The 18,903-nt window shown below is 40.0% G+C and overlaps 1 protein-coding gene across 5 annotated transcripts in view; it reads left to right on the top strand.

Annotated features, from left to right (window-relative positions):
• stat5a (signal transducer and activator of transcription 5a) overlaps positions 1-18,903 on the top strand; it is a 144,463-nt gene that overhangs the window by 80,341 nt on the left and 45,219 nt on the right. For 4 of the 5 annotated variants that reach the window (XM_043674968.1, XM_043674971.1, XM_043674969.1 and 1 more), the window contains 3 exons: positions 14,228-14,331; positions 16,510-16,647; positions 18,317-18,473. In XM_043674968.1, coding sequence (XP_043530903.1) covers positions 16,520-16,647; positions 18,317-18,473 — 285 coding nt within the window. In that variant the 5' untranslated portion in view covers positions 14,228-14,331; positions 16,510-16,519. Of the gene's footprint in view, positions 1-14,227; positions 14,332-16,509; positions 16,648-18,316; positions 18,474-18,903 lie in introns of those variants that run through there. The other variant, XM_043674972.1, reaches the window with a different exon arrangement.

Below are 18,903 nucleotides of genomic sequence, written 5' to 3'. Positions count from 1 at the left end.
GTGTCTGTCGTAGACAGTGCTATGATCTATGGGTGCTTCAGAGGATTGTCCACTGGTTGGAGTCATATTTATTGCAAGCAAGCTAGTTGTGGTTACTGGAGGTTAGTCATCTCAACCATAGGACATCACTGGTTGATTTCCTCCAGATTGTTTCTTGGACCTCACCGTTTTCAGCTGCTTCGTCAATGATCTTTCCTCCATTACAAGATCAAAAGTGGGGGCGACTACCTCAGTTCTGAAGCAGTATTTGGCCAATTGCAGCAAGACCTAGACAACAGTCAGACTTGGGCTGATAAATGGCAATCTCCAACAAAAGAAACTCAAAATATGTATCTTGATATTCAATGGCATTACTGTCACTAAATCCTCCACGAATTGCAAGATCAAGGTGCTGACTACATGATTATACAATAGGATAATTTTGTGTTGTATAGATGATCAGGAATACTGGACTGCAGGGCAAGGTGTTTAGATGGTAAAGAAGGTGTTGGTGTGGAGAGGAGAGAGCAGGCTATTGTGCAAACCCAGTAGCTAAAAATGGATGGATAGATCAAAATATTAAACTCAGCTATCCAAGGCGTCAAAGCCTATATTATGATCCATGAATGCAAATGTGGTAGAAAATAATTTAAATATTTTTGAAAATAAAGTGTATCACAAATATGCACACTTTTGAAATATTGTGATAAGTATTCCTTTTACAATTATGGTTGTGCTCCTGAAAATCATGACTTTAAGTGGAACGACTTGGAAAAATCACATTTTCTCCATAAAACCACTAACCGCTGTTCTCCATGAAAGAAGTATATGCTCTTTGCATTGCTAAATTAAATAATTCTGAAAATAAAATTAAAACATCAAGTGATATGGTGACATTTTCTACTTATAATATCACCCACCTGCTGCCAGTCCTGCTTCCCATGCATCTTGCGCTCTGATCCTCGTGATGGTGTTGACCCTTCCTCCGTCTGATCCTCTGGTTGATGGCTTCTGTTACTATCCACTCCTACACCTATCTTTGGACTTAGATCCTCTTTGGCTGCCTTACTCAATCTCTGGCTTCTGACCCTTAGTTGCAGCCACTTCTGTTCCCTGACTCTTGATAGTCCTTCCTTTACCACATCTGCTGCATGACTATCCCTTGTTCTTCTTTTGAAACCTATCTGAGAGCGATGGCTGTGGAGATCAGTGACACTACAATAGGAGGAGCAGTTTTGACTTGCACAAGGTAGTTTCTCTTCGTTTGGATTTCTAATTTTTGATCAAAAAACTCCACTTGCCACAATCATAATTGCAAAGTAAGGACTTATCACAGTATTTCAAAGCATTAATATTTGTGTGAGACTTCATTTTTGTAAAAATATTTTAAAATGATTTTCTACCATATGTACCCAAGTTTGAAAGCCATTGTGAGCAACTCCCACATTTGAGGATGTGTATGCTGATTGTTTCCTTGCTGGCTTTACCATGGTCACCCAGCCTGGTGACTGAAAAGTTTTGAACCCACTGATGCGTAAACTATCTCTTTGATTGCATGGGAATCTTTCTGAAGAAATTTTTGATCAAAAAATGTTGAAACTGATCACAAACATGAAGGGAACTTGTCTCCTGCAAATTGAAGATGCTCGTCTTGTCATTAATCTCCACAGACCATGACCCCACAGACATATCAAATTTGCAGAAGAGTTGGGGAGGGGATGATTTGGAAAAAGCGTTAACAACTGAAGGGTGTTCCAGAATGATGCAGACAGGTCCGTAACCTTAGAACGTTACCAAGAAACAACGTTAAAACAAACCTCGCAATCCTGAATGAGAAGTGTATTTTTCCAACACACATGCAGTAATGTTTGCATGTGCATCAGATCTCTGGTAGGAGTAGTGCACTGGAAATTGAGCCCACTATTTTTCAAGGTGTCACAAAAGTGATAAACGTGCTCATTGTTACGAATTTGACTTCTCATACGTGGTAGAAACAGATTATTAATGACTAATCTGCAAATTTAAACTATACTCCCTTAAAATCCAAAAACACACTCACGTACTCTCACATATGGGCAGGACAGGTGAAAAAAAATGTTTTTGTGGGAATATTGTGAATGAAAATGTAGGCAAAAACAGTCTGTGGATCAGAACTGGAACAACAAAGGGGAAATGAGGTGACTTTCTCAGTTCTTTTCGATTTTTGGCGATAATATCACATTTTTGACCACAGAAACGCTCAATTTGATAGTTGGTCAGTTGGATCTTGAGTTAGCAAGGGTTTTTTGGCAAAATTTTTGACTTTCTTTTCTCCTTTTTCACTCTGAAGCAGTGGTTGTAGAGAAATCCCATTTGCTGGCAGGCGTTTTGGAAGTCTGACTCCCAACTGATCTCTCTCTAATTGATCCAACTAATCTACCAATAAAATAGAGGGATTAAGTTTCAGAACCATGAGGTCATGCTGCAGCTGTACAAAACTGGCCACACTTAGAGAATTGCGTTCTGGTCACTGCATTATAGGAAGGATGTGGAAGCTTTGGAGAGGGTTCAAAGGAAATTTACTAGGATGGAGGGAAGATCTTACGAGGAAAGGTTGAGGGACTTGTTAGAGAGAGGAAGGTTGAGAGGTGACTTAATTGAGGTATAAGATAATCAGTGTGTTAGAGTGGACAGTGAGAGCATTTTTCCTCTGGTGGTGGCTAGCACGAGGGGACATAGCTTTAAATTGAGGGGTGATAGATATAGGACAGATGTCAGAGGTAGTTTCTTTACTCAGAGTAGTGGGGGTGTGGAATGCACTGTCTACAACAGTAGTAGACTCGCCAACCTTACGGGCATTTAAATGGTCATTGGATAGGCATATGGATAAGAATGGAATAGTATAGGTTGGATTGGTTTCAGATTGATTTCACAGGTCGGCGCAGCATCGAGGGCCGAAGGGCCTGTACTGTGCTGTAATGTTCTATGTTCTCTCCTCTCACTGTGTGAAAAGCTTCATTGAGAATCCATTCAATGGCTAATACTGGGCAGTTTATTTTCAGATATCTGATGCCAACATGTGTCTTAGAACTATCAAATCCAGTTTCATTAGAAGAACATAACACGGCTCCACTTTCTTTTTACTTTTAAAAAAAAACCTAATAATCCAAACTTTTTGATTCATATGTCTGAATAAAATGTCTTGCCCTTAGAACACCCAGTTGCACCTGTGATGTCATGCCAGTATAACATTAAATTTCAAACTCATGGGAAAGTCAGGAGTGACACAGCAATAAATATAATTATTTCTTTGCAAGGGGTGACTCTGCTGTTGGTGATGTGCAAGCTAACCAGTTGTCAGACTGTTCTGCACCTGTACAGAATCGAATCTATTTAACAGTCACCAGAATTTTATAGAAATTTTATTGGTGTTGTGTTTTCCCTGATCTTACAACTAGTTTAAAATTTATTGTAAGACAGTCTAGCTCCTTTTTTGCCTCGTCAGAATGATTTTTGGCAGAGTTCTTTTTGCCACAATTAAAATGAGACTTGCAGATTGTTGCAGTCTGCATCGTGGTGGCATTGCCTCTGCAGGTGCTTCTGTGATAATACACTTTTTGTTAATGTGAATTTGCTGCAACGTGATTGACTAATTGAGGACACTGTTTCTAAAGCGCGATTTTTCTATAATATGGAGTCATAGATAGGGTTAGGAGGTGTGTTAGTTTGATTCACTTTCATGGCTGGAGCTATGCAACTGTGACTGTAAACGTTGATTAAATGTTTTGTATTCTAAATATTGATATTAAAGGATCACTTGTAAAGCTTGACTTGAGTAAAAGTGTGGAGATTAAATGCGTACTACACAAAAAGACCATCTCTTACAGCTAATTGGAGGAGAGTTGTATGGTGGTTCACGGAGTCTCGATAGAGCTGCTGATCCATGCAGATTTGGAAGATTCCATGCTAAAATCCATTGTTTGTGTTGATGTAGTTGTTTTGAGCAGGGGCTTTTATTGCTCCTGTAGTATGGAGATGAGAATTGTCTGGAAGTCCTTATCTCGTTGCTTTTGAGTGACAGTTATGCATCCAGATTTGAATGCAATGTCTCTGCTGAATTACTTGTGCACTGTTCACTAAAGAACCTTTCACTTGGGAAATGGAGCCACTTTGTTGAAAGCTACTGAACCACATGCAAGTATGGACATGTTTGCATTTTTGTTAGCTGTTGTACTTAACAGATTCAGTATTACTGACTAAACAGGGAGGTCCCATCTCTCCAACTAAGCCAATATTCAAGTTGAACAACAGAGAGAGTAATATTGAAGAAACTATCCACTTCATACTGACTGCTTCAGTGTTGTCAATTTCAGAAAGATTGGTTTATAAAGAAGTAAAATAACGATGTATTAATTTATTTAAAATGAACTATTTTTTGAAAATTGAGATTTGTGATTCACTATTTGCAGTATATTAAAAGTAATAAACATATTGCTGAACTATACTCAAGATAATTTTCTCCTTAACTCGTTCCCCACACACTAAATGAAACACTGAGACGGAGCCAGATTACCCAAGTTTGATTCATCAGGTGCAGGCACACCAGTTTGGTTACAGAATTGTTGGTCAAAAAGACTGCAAAGGATAATCCGGCAGACATCTGCTGTGGAAGACCCCACATTTTCGCTCTAATATAGCTGACAAGCAAAAGCACCATGTCATACCATGGCACTTAAATAGCTTGTTGTAAGATTGTACCAGGCAGCTGGACTCAGTATTCTGTGCCAAATACATTAAATTCCATACAATGGTTTGTAATTAATGCCACGTGTGGCCAGCTATAAAATTGAGCAGCTTCAGTGACTGCATTTTACTGACGTCAGAATATTAAATTCGCTTAAAATGTTAGAAAGCAGTCATGGGGGATTTTGATTATTTTCACGGTTCAAAGAAGAGTTTATGATTTTTGAGAAGCTTTGTACTCCAGGTTGTAAGTTTGCTGGCTGAGATGGTAGGTTTGTTCTCAGACGTTTAGTCACCATGCTTGGTAACATCATCAGTGAGCCTCGTTGAAGCGCAGGTGTTCTGTCCCACTTTGTATTTATGTGTCTTGGTTTTTACGGTGGGTGATATCATTTCTGGCTCTTTTTCTCAGAGGTTGGTAAATGGGGTCCAAATCGAATGTGTTTATTGATAGAATTCCGGTTTGAATGCCAGGCTTCTAGGAATTCCCATGCGTGTCTTTGTTTAGCCTGTCCTAGGATGGATGTGTTGTCCCAGTTGAAGTGGTATCCTCCTTCGTCTGTGATAGTTGGTCATATCTTTTGGTGGCTAGTTGGTGCTCGTGTAGTCTAGTGGCTAGTTTCCTGCCTGTCTGTCCGATGTAGTGTTTATTGCAGTCCTTGCAGGATATTTTGTGTATGACGTTTGTTTTGCTGGCTTTTGGTACAGGATCCTTTAGGTTCGTCAGTAGCTGTTTCAGTGTGTTGGTAGGTTTATGGGCTACCATGATGCCTAGGGGTCAGAGTAATCTGGTCGTCATCTCCAAGATATCTTTGGATGGTAGTGTGGCTAGAGTCTCTGGGCGTGTTGTGTCGTCTTGTTTGGGTTTGTTTAAGAAATGGCAGACTGTACTTATCGGGTACCTGTTGTTCTTAAATACGTTGCATAGGTTTTTCTTTCTGCTGCTCGTAGTTCCTGGGTGCTGCAGTGTATTGTGGTCCTTTTAAATACTGTCCTGATGCAGCTCCGTTTGTGGGTGTTGGGATGATTGATGCTTCTCTGATTGATTGAGTATCTGGTCTGTGTGTGTTGCTGTCCTTGCTGATGGAGTTGGTGCTGTCTGGTGTGTGTGTCCTTGGTTCATCTAGTAATGAGGTCAGTGTTATTATTTTATTATATTAATGATGTCAATTGATGTGAATAGGGCTATTACCTCGAAGGAGACCATGATTTCATCCTCTTCTATCTTGGTGCCTTTGATATTCAGGAATTCTTGGGCGGGTGGATGGAGTGGCATGAGTTTCCTACTAGGTATTTCAGTTTACAGTGAAGTTCCTTTGTTACTCAGTGTGTCAGTGTGCTGGGAAGTGAGACTGTGGGTCTGAGGGGGACCCCTAGTTTGTTTACCTTGGGTAATCCGTAGAAACTGTGTTGGATCCATCAGGTTTCATTCTTTGTAGACCTATCTTGTTAATTTTGCCTGTTTCTTCAGTGGTGCTGTGAGACAGTTTTCTAGGTGTGGAGTCGGGACCATCCTTTTCAGTGTATTGTGTTCTGTTTAGGATTGACAGTCATGCGCCCTTTGTCTGCCAGTAGGATTTCAATATTTGTCTTTTGAGTCCTCCTTGGGCTTTTCTTTCCGGCATGTATCCCTGCTTAGTGTTGGTGCAGCTGTCTGTCTGATGGCCTGCTGGGTTTCTTCCGTACGTCTCTTTTCTTTCAGGCTTGGTTCCAGTGCTGCTAAGAAGTCTTTTTGTCCATGTCTTTGAAGTTGTAGTTCATCACTCTTAGTAGGACGGCCTTTTCCATGCCTGCCAGTGGTCGGTCTGAATTTCTTTATCCAAGCTTCTGAATTGCCTGTGTTGTTCTTTTGTGCGAGCTTGTCCAGTTTTTCTTGTAGGGCTAGTTTTTTCTTTGACTTGGTTTTACTGTCATTTGATGCCAATGGCTCGTTCTAATGTACGTACTTATTGATGTAAGAGTCGTTGCTGGGTCCACTGCGTTTCTTCATTTATATAAAAGATTTGGATGTGAACATAGGAGGTTACTAAGTTTGCAGATGACACCAAAATTGGAGGTGTGGTGGACAGTGAAGAAGATTACCCCAGATTACAACAGGATCTTGATCAGATGGGCCATTGGCTGAGGAGTGGTAGATGGAGTTTACTTTAGATAAATGTGAGGTGCTTTATTTTGGAAAAGCAAATCAGAGCAAGATTTATATACTTAATGGTAAGGTCCTGGGGAGTGTTGCTGAACAGATGCTTTGGAGTGCAGGTTTATAGTTCCTTGAAAGTGGAGTCGCAGGTAGATAGGATAGTGAAGAAGGCGTTTGGTGTGCTTTCCCTGATTGTTCAGAGCATTGAATGTGAGAGTTGGGACATCACGTGTGGCTGTACAGGACATTGGTTAGGCCACTTTTGGAACATTTTGTGGAATTCTGGTCTCCTTCCTATTGGAAAAATATTGTGAAACTTGAAATGGTTCAGAAATTTGGCCAGGGTTGGAGGATTTGAGCTATAGGGAGAAGCTATATAGGCTGGGACTGTTTTCCTTGGAGCATCGGAGGCTGAGGGGCGACTTTATAGAAGTTTATAAAATCATGAGGGGCATGGTTAGGATAAATAAACAAGGTATTTTCCCTTGGGTGGCGGAGTCCAGAACTAGAAGTATAGGTTTAGGGTAGAGGGGAAAGATATAAAAGGGACTTAAGGGGCAACCTTTTCATGCATAGGTGGTGCGTGTATGGAATGAGCTGTCAGAGGTGGAGGCTAGTACAATTACAGCATTTAAAAGATGGGTATATGAATAGGAAGGGTTTAGAGTGATATGGGTCAAGTGCTGGCAGGTGGGATTAGATTCTGTTCGGATATCTAGTCGGCATGGACGAGTTGGACTGAAGGGTCTGTTTCCGTGCTGTACATCTCTATGACTTGTCCATTCCTGGTCAGCTGTGTTGGTGTACGAAGTGTTTTGGTGTGAAATTTCCCGTTATATTTGTGGAGTCGGTTGTGGGCATCATTAGTCATTTCTCGCAACATTCTGCTTCCGTTCTGTTCTATTCTTCTGGCTTGTTGGGTGTTGAGATGAACCAAGGAGAGAGACACCAGACAGCACCAACTCCATCAGCAAGGACAGCATCCTCAAGCTAGTAGACCTGTGCCTCACTACCCACTTCACTTTCAGCGATAAGACCTACAAACAAATCAGCATTAGATTAGATTACCTACAATGTGGAAACAGGCCCTTCGGCCCAACAAGTCCACACCGACCCTCCGAAGAGCAACCCACCTAGACCCATTCTCCTAACTAATGCACCTTACACTATGGGCAATTTAGTATGGCCAATTCACCTAACCTGCACGTCTTTGGACTGTGGGAGGAAACTGGAACACCCGGAGGAAACCCACGCAGACATGGGGAGAATGTGCAAACTCCACTGGAAATGATATCACCCATTGTAACAGACCAAGACACACAAATAGAAAGTGGAACAGAATACCAGTGCTTCAATGGAGGCTCATTAATGATGTTACCAAGCATTGTGACGAAATGGAAACAAACCTACCAGTTCTGTGACCAAACTTACAACTTCAAAGAGGTGTTCTTACGCGAGATAATGTGGAGAGTATATTGAGCTACATGATAAAAATGACCAGCAATTAAAATCCTGTCCAAGTCCTGACTTTAATAATCTCTAATATTTCTCCCTTTTTAGAATTTTGGAATGCATAAATGGCAAAAGTGCAGCAGTGTTTGTTTGCATGTATTGTCTGAGACAAGTCAAGGCCAATGAAGGATGTAGCTTATCCTTCAATTTTTCATATGCTAATTTCAAGTTTTGGTTTCCCATAGCAGAGAATCCTTTAGTTGTATCTAGTGTTACGCGATGAAAATCCAAGCACATGAATTTGCCTCACTTCTACTGATACTTTCAAATGAAAGTATTAGCTGCAATCTCATTTTCTGCAACTTTTTTCTACTCTGTATATCCATAGTACATCTAGATTAACTACCTGGCTGCTTCCACCCTTGCCTTCAAAGGCAGGGCTCTAATATGAATGTAATCTTGTATATGTGTGTGTGTATATATTTATCTTATAATTCAGTAAGAACAATAATACAATGTCAAAAGGATATAATTAATATTGTACTTTAAAGTCTGTCACCAGTAGAGATGCCATACTTAAGATGTTTCTGTTATAAGCTTTTTAGTTGATAGCTGTGCTGAAATGCTGTGTAACTGAAAGAGTTACTTAATGTGCGTCAGACTGAGTCAAAATTACATTATGTGGAGGAAGTTGGCAGTATGAATTCTTTTTCATCTGGTTTGTGTAGGCTGGATGACATCTTGTAAAGAAACTGCCTTTGGTCATTCTGTGATGCATTATTTTGAAGATTTCAGTAGTTTAAGCCTGTCTCATGCCTAAATTCCCATATTTATCTCAAGCAGTTCTGACTTGTGATTTTGAACAAGCTGTAAGTATTATTAATCTTGAGATGTTGTGCTCTTCGCCTCTAAAATTCAAGTTAGTTATTTAAAATATTACTTTAGTACTCAGTTCAAAGAACAAATTTTGCATCTTAGACTTCTGTTTTCCCAAATTGTTATAATCCTTTTGATCCTACTAAATACCATATACTGACAGGAAGAAAACTTAGTGAAAGTAGTAAAATCAGTGCATTGACTTGCATATATTTGCCAAATCTAAACACAGTGTGTTTGACATTGATTGAAATGTTTTGCTTTTAGTATATAGTGTAAAATGATGAGAATCTTCAGTTGTTTGCAAATGCTGTTGTTTTGAAACTGTATGTGAAATTTTATTGACAGCTTATTTGGTCTAAGAGTCAATATGTAGTGAATTGTAATCATTGTAAATATATTTGGAAATTTATCTAATTAGATACAAAAAAAAATGAATTTGTGACATGTTAAATGTATTTTGAAATTTATTGTCATATTGAGTCAAATACTTTATCGGCCCAAAACGGTAAAATGATTGTAGGTACATTGTAGCTGAGAGTGAAGCCCAGCGGGTCAGTGAGGTTTTTTTGTGGGGATTTTAAACAAATGGTGAACTTGTTTCTTGCTGGATAAATACCTAATCCTTTGTGGAGAGGACTTACACACAAATCTGGCCAGGGTGAGGGCATTGTCCTTCATGAAGCTGGACATGAGCCATGCATACCTGCGATTGTAGTTAGATGAGGATTCCCAAGTGTGCTACAATTAATACCATATGGGTTTGCACTGTTATGTGAGACTGCCATTTGTGCTATCATCAGCCTGTGCTATTTTTCAGCAGATGATAGAGAACATTTTACAAGGTCGATGGCAAGTTGTTTTTGAACTGGATGACATGCTAATAACCAGGAAGACCAGCAAAGAACATTTGGAGAACTTGGACATGGTGCTTAAATGTTTCTCCCAGGGAGTAACCCTAGAAGGGGAAAATGTGTGCTCCAGGCACCCGAAGTGACTTACTTGGGCTGCAGAGTCAACAAGACTAGGTTATACCCGTTGGAGGAAAGTGAGGATGATGAAAGTTCAACTGGTTCCCACACCTGTACTGGAACTTGGATCTTCCCTTATTATTAAGAGATAATCATATGTAACGTGGCCTCCGTCCTCGCACCCTTACATCTGCTATTGAAAAAGGTCAGCCTTGGTCTTTTAGTCAAGACATAGCCTTTTGGGAAATGAAGATGCAAATATTGTCATTTAAGATGTTGGCACACCATGATCCCAAGTGCGGTCTGGTGTTGATATGCAATTCCTCTCTGTACGGTATCAGGGTAGTGTTTCTTCCTGGACTTTGGCTGATGTAGAGAACTAATGCGACCAAGTAGAGAAGGAAGGTTTGATGGTTATCTTTCCTATGATAAAGTTCCACCAATACGTAAGTTCTAGGAGAATGGAAACTGCTGAAGCATATAAGGAAAGTAAGAAAGGACTTAAACAAGGAATTAGAAGGGCTAAAAGGGGTCATGAAAAATCATTAGCAAACACAATTAAGGAGAATCCCAAGCCCTTTAAACATATATAAAAATCAAAAGGGAAGCCGGGGAAGGGTTGGCCCACTCAAGGATAAGGAATGGAGTCTGTGTGGAGCCACTAGAAGTAGATGAAGTCCTAAATGAATACTTTATTGTTGGAATTCACCAAAGAAGAGTTGGTACAGGATGATCTCAAGGGAGGGAGTGTCGAATTTCTAAGACAAGTTGCTATTAAAAAAGGAGTGGTATTGTGCATCTTAAAAAAAGTATTGAGGTAGATAAATATCCCAGAATATTGAAGGAGGCAAGAGAATAATTTGCTGGAGTATCTATGTATCTTCTTTGGCCTCCAGAGGACTGAAGAATAGCCAATTTTGTCCCACTTTTTAAAGAGTGGTAGCATGGATAATCCAGGAAATTACAGGCCTTCGAGCCTAACATTGATGGTAGGGAAATTATTGGAAATGATTTTCAGCAACAAGCTCGATACACATTTAGAAGTAAATGGACTAATTAACAGTAGACAACATTGCGAAGTAATGCCGCATAATTTGATCGAAGGTGATTCAGGTAAAAACAGTTGATGATGTCTACGTGGGCTTTACTCTGAAGCCTTTGACAAGGTCCCTCATGGCAGACTGGTACAAAAGGTGAAGTCTCATAGTATCAGGATGAGCTGGCAAGATGGATACAGAACTGACTTAGCTCTAGGAGACAGAGGATAGCAGTGGAAGGATATTTTTGGAATGGAGGCTTGCGACAAGTGGTGTTCCACAGGGATCAATGCTGGGGCCTCTTGTTCGTGGTCTGCATAAATAATTTGGAGGAAAATGTAGCTGGTACAATTAGTAAGTTTGTGGATAATACAATGATTGGTGAAGTTGAGTAGTGAGGAGGATCGTCAGAGGATGCAGCAGAACATAGATCAGTTGGAGGCATGGGCACAAAAATGACAGATGGAGTTTAATCAGAATAAATGTGAACTGATGCATTTTGGAAGGTCAAGTACAGGTGGTAATTATACAGTGAATGGCGGAACCCTTCGGGGTTTTGATATGCAGAGGGATCTGGCTGTGCAGGTCCACATCACTAAAGGCTGCAACGCAGGTAGATAGGGTAGTAAAAAAAAAGCCTAATGGCATGCTTCCCTTCATTGGAAGAGGCATAGAGTAGAAGGTTAGACAAGTTATGCTGCAGCTTTATAGAACTTTAGTTAGGCCACAATTTGAATATTGCATACAGTTCTGGTCATCACACTACCAGAAGGATGTGGATGCTTTGGAGAAAAGGTTTATCTTGAAGTTGCCTGGTATGGGGATTTTATCTATGAAGAGAGGTTGGGTGGACTGGGTTTGTTTTCACTGAAATGCAGGAAATTGAACGGTGACCTGATGGAAGTTTGTAAGATTGTGAATGGCATGGATAGAGTGGCAAGTATGAGGCTTTTTCCCAGGGTGGAAGGATAAGTTATTAGGGGATACAGGTTCAAGCAGCAGGAGGGAATTTAAAAAAGATGTGTGAGGCAAACTTTTCACACAAAGGGTGATGTGTGCCTGGAATGCACTGCCAGAGGTGGTATTAGAAGCAGACACAATAGCAGCATTCAAGAAGCACTTGGATAAATACATGATTAGGAAGGGAATAGAGGGATACAGATCTTGTAAGTGAAGACAATTTTAGTATAGAAAGGCAAAATATGTCAGTGCAGGCTTGGAGGGCTGAAGGGGCTGTTCTTGTGCTGTTTTGTTCTTAATACAATTACGGGTATAAATTTGTATTAGTAACAGATCACAAACCCCTGCTAGGTCACTTAAAGAGGACAAAGCCATGCTATTCATAGTTTCTAGTCAAATTCAATGGTGGGCTCTAATACTAAGTGCATACAATTACAAGTTTGAACACCATCCGAGAGGCTAAGTAGCAAATGGAATGCTTTGATCCACCACCTGTTGGCACTACACCATTGATGGTGCTGCGATTGGAAGAGTCCATTTTGGTTTTAAGCTTTCTGGACAGCCTTCCGGTAACCGCTGACAATATCAGACTGTGAACATAAAAAGATCCAGCCCTGGCAAAGCTACAAAAGTTGGTGATGATGGCAGAAAAAAAAGGGCTGTCACAACCAGAATTGAAACCTTTCTGGACCCAGTAAAACAAGATCACAGAGGATGGCATTTTATTATGGGGAGCAGGAGTAATTCTCCTGAGGAAGGGTCGCAGCCAGAAACTGGCTGAACTCCTCCAATGTCATTCAGGGCTATCCAAAATGAAGATGTTGGTGAGAGGTTACATCTGGTGGTCAGGACTGGATACAAACACAGTTGTGTTGATGGGGCAGTGCCCAGTATGCCAACAAGGGCAGAAATTACCACCAGCAGCTCCCCCATATTCATGGGATTGGCCAGGCAAACCCTGGACTGAGCTACATGTTGACTATTTCGACCCTTTTCATGGTCATTGTGGGTGCACATTCAGAGTGGTCAGACATGATTGGAGTTCATTCGTCAAACACTGGAATGATAGAAAAGCTGTGAGCATCTTTTGCAATACATGGGCTCCTGGAATTGTTGGTCACAGACAACAAGCCATTGTTTATCAGCAGTGAATTTGAGTATTTCCTAAAGTCGATTGGTATTCAACGTAGAAGGACAGCTCTATACCATCTGTTGTCCAGTGGTCTGGAGGAAAGAGCAGTCCAAATGGCGTAAGGTGCACTATTACTGGACATATGACTACTCTAAGCGAGAGAGAGAGTTAACTTCAGGGGAAGTTTGCTGCTGAAACCATGGAAATGGCTCTACTGGGTAAGAGGCATGGTTGACATGAGATCAGGTCCCCTTATGTGCAAAGTTTGGGTAGGCAAGTAGGTCCTAAACAAGCGCATGGAGCACATTTTTGAAGCTGCAAACTCTCAAATGGGCCGGGGGAGCAAAACATACCCAGCCCTTTAAAACAGTTAGAAAGGCTGTTGGAACTTGCAGGTTCTCCCCCTCCGTTTAGCATAGAAGACACTGGAGTCTGAGATGGACACTGCATATCGCAGCCTTGAAGCCTTTACCGTCTGAAGAAGAAAATGAATTTCTTCCGAGGCACACTGGGAACAAGAGATGGGCTATGGTCCAGTACATGTCACCTGTATCCAAGGCTGAATCGGAGGAACAGACCCAGTGTGCAAATATCCATGGGGGTTGGGAGGTGGCAGAGAGGAAACAAAAGAGTGAGAGAGATGAAGACAAGGATAGATTAACTAAGAAAGTATTTCATTATGCAGAAGAGAACTAGAGTTTCTGCACTGGTTGAACACAAGTTGGCCCTTGTAATTTGTGCAGCAATGCAAAATATGTTCAAGGAGCACTTCAATGAATAGGCTGTGCGCAATAAAAATTAGCAGGGACCATTAATTCCAACAACTCCAATATTTGTGGGAAATTGGAGTGCACAAGAAACCATGTTTCTTGATTTCAAAGTGACCACTGTCTAAAACCTCAATTAATTGTGCAATGTTTTGAATGTACTGATAGAAGCTTTTTCTTTTCTGTATATATAGAACACTATTCAATCAGGGAGCATCACTGACGTTGTGGTCCAATGTAGCAGTATTTGGTGGTAAAAGAAGAGTTCGCTGCGTGGTGAGATAAAATTAGGACCTCGGTAAGTGTTTCAGTTCCAGTCTGTGAACAAAGATCAAGTGTCATGCATTTTAATACAAACTGTAATGAAGACTAAAACTGGTTCTGAAATAAATTAGGGAAATATTACTCTTTAATGTTCAGTTAAAATATTCAATTCCACAGAGAGAAAATGTAATTTAAATTAAATACTTTGACAGTAAAAGGCAAATAATTACAAAATATGTTTTGATGTCCTTGTGCCTAATGATGTTATGACCTTTAAAAGATCTGCTTCCAGCTTTCTACCAATATTTAAATCAGAGTTATATTTGCATTCTGCAATGCTGGAGCCAATAAAAGCCTTAGGCTTTTGCTCATTACTGCTAAAGGCACAGTACAATCAGTAGTGTAAACAACTGAGAAGAATGGTACTCGCCCTGCATCAATTATGAAGTACATACATGCAACAACAGATATAACTTTTCAGTGTTTGTTTGATCACCTGATAGGATGGAAATCTAACCATCAATTCTGTTGATTTCTGTACTTCCCTGTAATTCTCTCATTAATCCCCTCAATTTAAATAGAGAATGGCATCAGGTATATAAAATGAAAGCTTGAATTCAAGTACATCTTGTGTATGATTGCATACTCAGGAAAGCTTTTGATTATCTGCTATGATATGGATGGCATTGTTTATTTCCTCTTCCTTGATGCTAAGGTAGAGTGATGGTTTCCTTTTTAGCCGGTTATCCATATTGTAAAGGGGTTATGGTGATGCCATGTTCTTGAGGGGTTTCCTGGATTGTGATGCATTGACAATTACAAAAATGGTGATGTGTGCCAATGCAAAAGCAAGTAATTGGAGGGGATTCTGGAGATGATGTACCTGTGCAGTTGTCCTTTTCAGTGGTAAATGTCATTAGGCTGGGTGGTGCTGCTAAATTTCACAATTTTCCTTATTTGAATGCTATTTCTCATATTCTCAATGCATAGTGTCAACTGTGGTTCAGTCGTTACTGTGTTTCCTCCTTTTGGAAAAGGTTGACTGGGCTTTTCTGTCACTGAGTTAATCAGGGTAGAGGCAGGAAGGCTCGCTCATCATTCTCCCATCTGATTAAATGCCCTCTGCATGTCAAAAGATGACAGGAGAGGCAGCAGTGTCTCAAGATAGAACATAGTGAGGCAAAAGTATAAACAATATTACTGTAAAAATGTTTAATACTTTCCTTGGAAATATGCTAATTTATTCCTGAAGCAATAATACTGTTTCTAGTAATAATTGCCTCAGCTCCATGATGGTCACTGTGTATTTTAAATATTGTGCAGTGAACTAGTATCAGCTCGTACTAGGCATATGTCTTCTACTAATAGATCTTGTAACGTTTCCTCCTTCTACTTGGTAATTGTGTTTGGATTATACAGTTGAGGAATTTCTATTCTTCCAGATTGGTCAGTCAAAATACAATAAGGACACGGGTGGTTAAAGCCTTTTGTAATTTCATAAGTTGTATACAAGTGAATTAAATTTCTGACCTTTGGTCAAATTGATAACTTAGTCAAACTTTTGAGCTTATGAAATTTGTGTTTGGTATACAGAACAACCTCGATTATCTGCACAAAACGGGCGGAGAGTATTTTGTTCGGATAACTGATCAGGGTTCCCATGGTGCTGGCAGTAGCAGGGGTAGGGTTCCTGTGGTGTTGGCAGTAGCAGGAGCATGGTTCCTGTAGCAACCCTGTTCCTGGTCTCGCTGTTAGTCCAGGCTGCCTGCTCGCATTGTGCTTTTATTTAAATTTAATTAAAAGTTTTGTGGTCTTGTTTGGATAATCCAAAATTCGGACAATTGATGTCCAGATAACCGAGGTTGTTCTGTATATGTATTGGTTGAAAAGAGCTTTATTTTATCCAGGAATTAAAATTTATCTTAATTGGTTTTAGGAGTTGATGTACGTTCTTTGTCATAGTTAGATAGCTACCTGTTGCAGGTCAAGAGGTTGAATGAAAGTATGGAGCTACAGTTTGACTTCCCTGTTCCTGTTGGAACAATTTACTTACGTACTCTCTGTGAGGAAATGGTCTAAAACAGTATTTACTGAAAGGCTACTGCAGAAAGCTAGCTTGTGATTTTTTTCTGTTGAGTGAATTTTGCAAATAGGTCTTCAAATCTTTTCACATTATTTTGTTGATAATTGGCTTATTTGATTTGTCTTTTAGGTCTCAGACCATGTCAGTATGGATTCAGGCCCAGCAGCTTCAGGGCGAAGCTCTGCGTCAGATGCAGTCCTTGTATGGTCAACATTTCCCGATTGAAGTTAGGCATTATTTGTCACAGTGGATTGAAAGCCAGGCATGGTATGTAAAACTTAGATACCCTGTGTTCAAGTAACATATTCCTAATGGCTGTTGATGTCTCATTAGGATAAAAGCATGTGATTGTGTTGTCACCTTATGCCCTTAACCATTCAAATTTAACCACAGCTGGAAGCACTTTTATGAGGCCCAGTACTTCTCCATTCCTTGCTTAAGATGAAACTAGTACAATATTTGAATAAATAGATGGTCAGTTTCTTGATGTAAGGACTCTCATGCATGAAAATGTTCACTCCAAACAAAATGACTATAATGCCTTTCGATATACATATTTCTGTAATGCTATTGTGCGTGCAACTGATGTTCAGTTCATTGAATTTTGCAGAACAATGGCCATTTGGCCATTCGTGTCTCTACTGGCTCCCAAAAGAGCCGTCTAGCTAGTCCTATTCTCCAGGCCTATCTCCAAAGCCCTCTAAATTCATCACTTTAAGGTTGCATATCCAGCTCTCTTTTTGGTGCTTTTAATAGTTTAACTAAATTGGGCATATAATTTCAGTGTAGTCTTGTGCGGAAGGGATTATATATTTACATAGATATAAAATTAGAGTTATACCAGTTGCAGAAACCAGGAAGTCACTTTGGGAGCTATCTCCTCCAAGAGGCTGTGGTTTGAGTTAGTGGCTCAGTGGTTAGCACTGCTGTCTCACAGTGCCAGGGACCCGGGTTCTATTCCAGCCTTGGGTGGCTGTCTGTGTGTAGTTTGCACATTCTCACCGTGTCTGCATGGGTTTCCTCTGGGTGCTCCGGTTTCTTCCCAAAGTCCAAAGATGTGCAGGTTAGGTGAATTGGTCATGCTAAATTGCCCATAGAGATAGGTGCATTAGTCAGGAGTAAATATAGGGAATGGGTTTGGGTGGGTCACTCTTCGGAGGGTCAGTGTGGACTAATTGGGCCAAAGGGCCTGTTTCCACACTGTAGGTAATCTAATCTAATCAAGAAATTTTTGTTGTTAAAGTTCATCAAGAAAAAATATAGATAATTGGAGATTAAGTGCAGATCAGTCATGATCTAGTGGACAGGTGGAGCTAAAGATCTAAATTTCAGCATAATTCACCAACTCTGAGACAGACATTCAAGCAGGTGATTTGTTAGCGTGTAGCTATCAATAGTGCAAACACAAGCCCTAATGATCAGATAGCTTTGGTATTTTTACGAGTTGCTGAGGTCACTATAGCAGATGATGAAATTTGAATTCAAGTTTTTTAAAAGTCTGGAATTAGTAAAAGCTGGCCTAATGATGACCCCAGTTGGCTGGTTTACTAATGTTGTTTAGGGAAGGAAACTTTCTGTTCTTACCTGGTCTGGCCTACATATGACCCTGACCCACAATAATGTGGTTGACTCTTAATTGCCTTCTGAAATGGCCTGGCAAACCACTCAAGCAAAGGGCAATTATGGATTGGCAATAAATGCTGGGCTTACCAGCAATGTTCGCATACCATGAACGAACTTTTTAACAAAGCCTTGGCTAATATTACTGGGACCCCACATTTAAAGAATTTCCAAGGAGCTTTCGCTGTTGGAAAAAAAATTGTTTCTGCCTGTAGTATTCACTAAGCTGATCCAAGCAAATACAAGTTTCTAGCACAATCTTAATGATAAATACCCATATTTGGAATTGCTTTTCTGTGCTGGTTTCTCTTTTTAGGGATTCAATTGATGTTGAGAATCCACAAGAGGAATTTCGAGCGCAACGATTGCTTGAGACCTTGATACAGGAGTTACAGAAGAAAGCTGATCATCTAATGGGTGAAGATATTTTTGTATTAAAGCTGAAATTAGGGAATTATGCCACTCAGTTAAAGGTAGGTTTAAATATTCTGCGTTTTAGAAAGCCATGGTGTAAGTTTGGGAGTCCAGATGCTAATAAATTGAAAACTGTATTTTACACTTTAAATCACATGCAGGTGTACGACAAAAACATTTTCAGTTTTATAGTAAACTATTAGCAATTTGTATTCCATTCATTACTAAAAGTATATTAGACAATTTTGCCTTTGTGACTTAATCCATCTGACATTTATCAAGTATGTACCTGTTTTCCAATGTTAGACTTTTTTCCTTTTTACGATTGCTTATTTACTGCTTTTCTTATGGTCACTCTATAATTATTTTACATTATAACCTTTCCTCTTAATATTTGCACAACAAAATCTGTGAGGAAAAGAACTGTCTCAAGATTGGGTTCAGCGTCCAATTTAACCACATACCTAAAAGTAAAAAGTGTTACATGTT

The sequence above is a fragment of the Chiloscyllium plagiosum genome, chromosome 33 (genome assembly GCF_004010195.1).
Source record: "Chiloscyllium plagiosum isolate BGI_BamShark_2017 chromosome 33, ASM401019v2, whole genome shotgun sequence".
Lineage (NCBI taxonomy): Eukaryota > Metazoa > Chordata > Chondrichthyes > Orectolobiformes > Hemiscylliidae > Chiloscyllium > Chiloscyllium plagiosum.
This window is presented reverse-complemented; position numbering and strand designations above follow the sequence as displayed.